Here is a 6,848-nt window from a genome sequence, read left to right as displayed (position 1 = left end):
TCTTCTTAGGGTTCGACTGTTCCTTTAGTTGTCAAATGGGCAGATACAGAACGAGAAAGACACACAAGAAGACTTCAAAAGGCTCAATCTCACATCGCTCGACTAGGGAATGGTGATCCAACAAATCCCTCATTGTTTGGAGCCTTACCCATGGGTTATGTTCCACCATATAATGGATATGGTTATCATGTAAGCAACCCTAATAATACTTCATTAGTCCAAAGCTGTATAAGATTTGTCTTCATCAATCTTGTAATTTATAATTATTTTCGTTTCTATTTCTGTAGCAGCCTCCTGGAACTTATGGTTACATGCTACCACCAATTCAGAACCAAGCTGCATTTCCCAATAACAACGCATTGCAAGGAACATCACCTGACTCTGTGCCACCTCGGTTGGCACGTAGAAACTTTCCTATGCCTCCTGCAAACTACATGGGATCTGGTTATCCTGCTGTAAGAGGTCATCCTTTTCCATTGGCTTATCCCAGAGGAATTGTTAGTCCTCGCCCTCTAGGTAGCTCCCCTGGATCTATATCACCTGGTATTGGCAACAGTGGCATGTCAACAACACCTTTAGGCATTGGTTTGAGTTCCGTGGTTCAAGCCGAAGGTTAGTGTTATTATAACCTACCTTATCATCTTTCTTCTCTCATTCCTTTAGACCTGAAAACGTTGTTTTGGTTTCTTCAGGCCCCGAAGGTGCGAATCTGTTTATCTATAACATACCTCGGGAATTTGGGGATCAAGAACTCGCGGCTGCATTTCAACCTTTCGGTATTGTTCTGAGCGCCAAAGTTTTTGTAGACAAAGCCACTGGTGTAAGCAAATGTTTCGGTAAGCTCTCTTTTGTCTGGTTTTTGCTCTTCAATACTGGTTCATTCTGAAGGTATAGAACGAAACCATTCCTTTATTGTTGCTTTTGGTTGCAGGTTTTGTTAGTTATGACTCACAAGCAGCCGCTCAGAACGCTATTAACATGATGAATGGTCGTCATTTAGGCGGTAAGAAATTGAAAGTCCAGCTTAAGAGAGACAATAACTCCGGCCAGCAGAGTAGTAATCCTCCCTTGAACTCCTAAAAGGCTAAAGACGCTGAGCCATCTTCTCTCTTCGACTTAAAAGTTCATAACAGAAAGAAAAAGAAAAAAAAAACATTCTGGCTAATGAGTTGACCCGGTTCAAGATTTGGGTCGATCTTGAATTGGATGCATCTGTATAAAATCCAAATCTCATTGTGGGTCAAAATGTCCCATCAACTTATAGCTGCAAACTGGATCATCTTTTTTTAATCATTTTTTTTTTCTTCTTCTGCAAATAACAATTTGTAATTTATGTGTATCAATTGAAATTCATGTAGACATTTTATGATCTATTAACATTAAATTCATTGAATTTTTCTTCTATCTTTTCGTTAATGATCTGATGTTGTCTTTAGAAGAGAGAATGAGTGTTCTAAAATCAAAAGAGAAAAAAAGATCAGATTATCTTTGCTACAAAGCCCAAAGAGCACAACAAACACAAACAGACGCAGACACAAACATAGAGAGGGACTACAAACAACAGTCAAGAGACAGGTTCAGCCCTTGTTGAACCCTAAAAATCAGACTTCTCACCAACAATCCCTAAAGACCCTATCAAACTGAACAATAATAATCTCTGTATTTGATTTACAGACACACAACCAGTTTTCGTCCTTCTTGTTTGTTCTCTGCAGAAGATTAAGCAGAAAGAAAAAGGAAAGAGCTACATAGAAATGAGGTTGTTCACCGGTGAAAACGTGGAAAATGAAGATCAGGCTTTGAATTAGACGATCATTTTGCTTCATCTTAGTCGCTTGTGCTTGAACTCAAAGTGTTGTTTTTGTTATCTGTGAATGATACTAGTGGAGAGTCTTTAGGGCTCCAGTCTTCAGTGATACTGGTGTTTGAAACTCTAGCATTGCTGTTGAGCTGATTCAAGAAGCATTTCTCTATCGAGCTTAGTGATCCAATCTCGTTTTCATCTTCATGTGTAGAGCGGCGGTTGAGATGTTCTTCTTGCTGCTCTTCTTCTTCTTCTTCTTCTTCTACTTCTCCGCATTCCGAATCACTGCCTTGTGATTCACAGCTGACTTCCATGTCTTGTGCAGTGTCAGAATTAGAGTCAGTTTGGGAATTGGATGAGTGGGATGGAGAATATCCTTCTGATCCGGTTGCATTTTCTTCGCGTTCAGCTAGTGCTCTTGTGATGAGAGTCTTGAGCAAGTTCATAACTTGAACAGCGTGCATAAGAGCCGTTAATGGATCTGTCATCTATCAAGTTCAAAGCAAGCAAGAATCAAAATGTTAGTAAGTAAAAAACACTAAGCGATATTGACTGAACAAAAGGTTATGTTTGTTTTCAATATTACCTGAGTCATATTAGGAGCAAAAACCATGGCTATATTCCTAGCATTCATTTTGTTGGTTTCTTCTTCTTCAACAACATCAGCCATAAGATCAACAGCCCAATTAAGCAAAGCAGACTCAGTTGGCTTAAGCTGCTTAATAAGTTCAACAGATTCTTCCTCGGTGTTGCAATTGAGAACTTCCTCAGGAGAAAGACCGTCGAGGACTCCACAAGGTAACTCTCTAAACCAAGCTTTAATAAGACCAGCCAAGCAATGCACATCAATATTGTCAGGAACAATACCTCTGTTAAGTTGGTCTCTTACTTGCTCCTCTTGGCTGTTCTCAGGGTTTATCCTAAAAATCCCTTCAGCCTGTATATATATATATATATATATATATATACATCAAATCAAATTCAAAAACTACTTTAAAACAAAACAAAAATCGTTAATTTTGATTTCAATTTTCCAAATTACCTTAAGACCTTGTTGAGAATAAAGCCGTTCTTGCATTAGTAATAGAATAGTTGGAACACTGTTTCCTTTCTCGTCATAAGAACATTGCATTGATTCAGCAGATACACCAAACACGCTCACACTGCAATTTAAATCAGAGAGAAACCTTTCAGATCTAATTTTCAGATTTCTAAAGCAATCGAACAGTTAATAATATATATATATATATATATACCTTGCGCTAGGGACTCGACAAGGGATCTCAACTTGAAGCTCGTGAGGGAGACCAAGGAAGCCTTGGAATCGATCGAAGGTGACATGAGCGATGTGTCGAACGTTTGTTGGCCATCCGATCTCCATGTGATGAACGGCGGAGGATGAAATCCCTCCTCCGACTCCGCCGTCGTCTTGGCGGTTGTCAACACGGCAAGATACAACGGATTTACGAAGCGCCGTTAAGAGAAACTCAACGAGAGATAGTTGTTGCTGATTCTGCTCTTCCTCTTCTTCTTCCACCTCCGCTATCGATTTTCTCCTTCCTCCTTTTCCTCCGCCGCCGCCGCAACCTCCGCCTTTAGTCATCATCACAAGCCCCGTCATCGAGAAACTACTCACACTGTAGAAGAAGAACAAAAGAACAATTAAGGTTTTCGCAGCTTCTCTCACTCTGACTCTGGGCTTTGTGCTTCTTCTTCTTCTTCTTCTTCTTCTTCTTCTCTCTCTTTGGATGTGAATTTGATTTTGAAATTCTCGAAAAGGTTTATTCTTTTTTTTTTTTGATTTAATATATATATATATATATATTTTTTTTTTTTTGAAAGTTTTTGTCTTTTTGGTTGGAATTCAAACCAACGGTCCATTCATTTCAAATTTTTTCTCCCTCTATTATATTATATTTTTAATATATCTAGTGTGAGCTTTAATGGGAATCACGTTTCACCCTGATGACTTCTCTGAATCTACTATAATGCCACCACTCTGTTTGATTGGTTCATCCTTGTTGACGTGGCGTTTCACTTATGGATCACCTAGATTTTTTTTCAAATTGACATTTGCTTTTGGATGTCTTATTGTCACTTCATTGTTTCCACATATTCTCATTTTGTATTTCATAACAAAAATAAACTAAGACTGCAAGCTTTGATAGCACATATTGATGGATTGGCAATTAAAAGATTAGTTTTGATTTTATTCTAATGATTCCTCTTTTATTAAGATAAAAATTAAAAAACCTATATTAGAAAACTATATATAATAATAAACCAAACTTTTTATAAGAAATTGTGTGGTTAGGATAAAATCTTTCATCATGTAATGTAAATGACCAATTATATTACCATATGTGGATTTGTTTGTTCCCTTTCTTATCTTTAGTGAAAATGGTGAACCAAAAGTTCATTAACAAAACCGGTTTAACAAAAATTTGTGATAAGTGTATAATAACCACAAACTAAAAGACGTTTAGATTCTTCGCCGCTAGAGTTTTCATTGAATGTTGTGTGATGAAGTCGCCGCCTTCAAATTTTTCTCTTTTGGTGAGTTGATTGTATTCTCTCATTTCATAATAGAGTGAAAACTATGTTAAATTATTAGATCTTTTATGGATTGTACTTGCTTTCAATTACTTACTCAATTCAAAATATCTATCTATCATTATTGTATAGCAATGGCGTAACATCAACTCTTTAGATTTTTGAGGTAATCTAGCCGGTGGATTCATGTCATTAATCTCAAATTGCAATCACTAAATCACCATATATCTAAAATTGTTGGTTGGTAATAAATAGTGATGGTTTACTAGATATTATAGCGAGTAAATGTATAAAAGATTTAAGATTTCATTATCTAGATATAGATTTATACTTTACTATATCCTGATTCTGGGTTTATTAAGTATAATAGATATGTTTGAAAATGACATGCAATATATGAATGCAATATATGAATGTTGTGGTCTGATCTAATTTCTTTTTAACTAATCAACAATTTTTTTTTTTATAATGAATTTGATTATAGTCCCGATTGAACAAGAATGAAAGATGAGCTTTATTTTTTTTTATTAATTCCTCTTTTATTATAATAAATAAAAAATTATATTGGAAAAGTAAATATAATAATAAACCAAACTTTTTATAGGAAAATGTGTTGTTAGGATAAAGTCTTTCATCGTGTTATATAAATGACCAATTATATTATGATACGTGGATTTGATTTTTTTTTTCTTTTTCTCTTTCTTATCTTTAGTGAAAGTGGTGAACCAAAAGTTCATTAGCAAAACCGGTTTAACAAATAATTGTGATAAGTATATAATAACCACACACTAAAAAGAACGTTTAGGTTCTCCGCCCTAGGGTTTGTGTTGTATGTTTTGCGATGAAGTCGCCGCCTTCAAGATCTTCTCTTCCTGTGAGTTGTTTGTTTTCTTTCATTTCATAATGAGCTTAAAACTATGTTAATTTATTAGATCTTTTATAGATTGTATTTGTTTTCAAATTACTTACCCAATTCAAAAGATCTGTCTATCATTTATGTATAACAACAGTGACATAAAATCAAATGTTTAGATTTTCGAGGTAATATAGCCGGTGAATTTATGTCATCAATCTTAAATTTTAATCTCTAAATCACCATATATCTGAAATTGTTAGTTGGTAATAAATAGTAGTGGCTTACCAGATATTATAGCGAGTAAATGTATAAAAGATTCAAGATTTCATTTTCTAGATATAGATTCATACTTCACTGTATTCTGATTTTGGGTTTATTAATTAGAACATATATGTTTGAAAATGACATGCAATATATGAATGTTGTGGTCTGATCTAATTTTTTCTTAACTACTCAACAAGTTTTTTTCATATTTTTTTTTTCGTGAATTTAATTATAGTCCCGATTGAACAAGAATGAAAGCAAAGCATCATCGTCATCACCATCACCATCACCATTACTATCACAATTACCATCACCATCACCATCATTGGTACCATATCTTTGATTTTGGGTTTAATTAGAACTAATATGTTTAACACTGACATGCAATATTTAAATGTTATGGTCAAAATTTGATCTTAATTTTCTTTACTTACCAACAAGTTCTGTTTTTATTTTTCTTCTTATGCTTTTGGTTTTTTAGTCACGAATGAATAAGAATGAAAGAAAAGCATCATCATCCTCGACACCAACACTACCAGCATTACCATCACCATCATCGGTACCTGATGTTCGAAGAATAACTCGATCAATGGCTAGAGCTGAAAAAAGAGCATCGTCACTATCAATACCTATTCCTCAAAGAAACGAGCAACCAACATGTCAAAATGAAGTAAGTATTTTTTGTTCAGTAAGTTGGGGCGAGTAGAATATAGTTTATTTGGGCCTTTTTCAATAGAAAAGCTGTGTTGGGCTTTGATAAAAAAAACGACTTTGACCAAATAAAAAGAAGTCACGTGTTCTGTCACGTGATTGTCTTCATCGTTTCGACATTTGGAAGAAAAAGTAATGTTAGGGTTTGAAATCGTCCGTCGGTCCGCTGGAACCAAATAATTTATCTGATAAAAAGCTTATAGAGAGTAGAGAGTATAGCTGAGATTTTCTATGAACAAACTCTCAGTATCGTCAACGAAATTGACCTTACCGTTACTACATAATTACGGTCATGCCACAATCCCTTGAGATAGATTTCACTCCACTCTTCACCGTACACTTGGATTATCTTATCTTCTTCTCCTACCCATATATTGTAACGCTTGGGATCACAGCAACACACAATTCTTAGTCCGCTGATTTCACCAAGAAAAATTTAAGCTTTTGGTCACTGTTGTTGCTTGCAGAGGAGTAACATGCCTCGATACTTGCACCCTGAAGTCATGGTAGCGGCTGTGAAAGATTTGCATTGGCGAAAGCCTGTGGAATTACACAAGATGCTTAAAGATAATGGAGAAGATTTCTCTCTTTTCATTAAAGATGGTTCTGGGTTACGGCAAAAGGTACCAATTTGCTTCTTCTTTTTTTTTTTTTTTTTGG

The 6,848-nt window shown here is 35.2% G+C and overlaps 2 protein-coding genes and 1 pseudogene across 3 annotated transcripts in view; 2 read left to right on the top strand and 1 right to left on the bottom strand.

Moving 5' to 3' along the window:
• Positions 1-1,404, top strand: part of LOC104738494 (RNA-binding protein BRN1-like) — a 2,495-nt gene extending 1,091 nt beyond the window's left edge. The window contains exons 4-6 of one of the 2 annotated variants that reach the window (XM_019235008.1): positions 291-612; positions 693-836; positions 932-1,404. In XM_019235008.1, the coding sequence (XP_019090553.1) occupies positions 291-612; positions 693-836; positions 932-1,080 (615 nt within the window). In that variant the 3' untranslated portion in view covers positions 1,081-1,404. Of the gene's footprint in view, positions 1-287; positions 613-692; positions 837-931 lie in introns of both variants that reach the window. The other variant, XM_019235007.1, reaches the window with a different exon arrangement.
• Positions 1,452-3,571, bottom strand: LOC104737471 (rho GTPase-activating protein 2-like). The gene is made up of 4 exons (XM_010457669.1): positions 3,061-3,571; positions 2,847-2,967; positions 2,391-2,741; positions 1,452-2,292 (listed from the first exon to the last, which is right to left on the bottom strand). Exons 1-4 carry the CDS (start codon positions 3,423-3,425, stop codon positions 1,828-1,830), a joined length of 1,302 nt encoding a protein of 433 aa, XP_010455971.1. The 5' UTR covers positions 3,426-3,571; the 3' UTR covers positions 1,452-1,827.
• Positions 5,184-6,848, top strand: part of LOC104737470 — a 7,801-nt pseudogene continuing 6,136 nt past the window's right edge.

Source organism: Camelina sativa, chromosome 13 (genome assembly GCF_000633955.1).
Source record: "Camelina sativa cultivar DH55 chromosome 13, Cs, whole genome shotgun sequence".
NCBI lineage: Eukaryota > Viridiplantae > Streptophyta > Magnoliopsida > Brassicales > Brassicaceae > Camelina > Camelina sativa.
The sequence above is the reverse complement of the archived record's forward strand: the minus strand, read 5'-3'. Positions and strand labels throughout refer to the sequence as shown.

Excerpts from the sequence above, each read along its gene's own strand:
- LOC104737471 (XM_010457669.1), bottom strand. The coding sequence starts at position 3,425 with ATGACGGGGCTTGTGATGATGACTAAAGGCGGAGGTTGCGGCGGCGGC. Across the intron at positions 2,968-3,060 it reads TGTCGAGTCCCTAGCGCAAG|TGTGAGCGTGTTTGGTGTAT; the intron begins GTATATATATAT and ends TTTAAATTGCAG. Across the intron at positions 2,742-2,846 it reads ATTCTCAACAAGGTCTTAAG|GCTGAAGGGATTTTTAGGAT; the intron begins GTAATTTGGAAA and ends ATATATATACAG.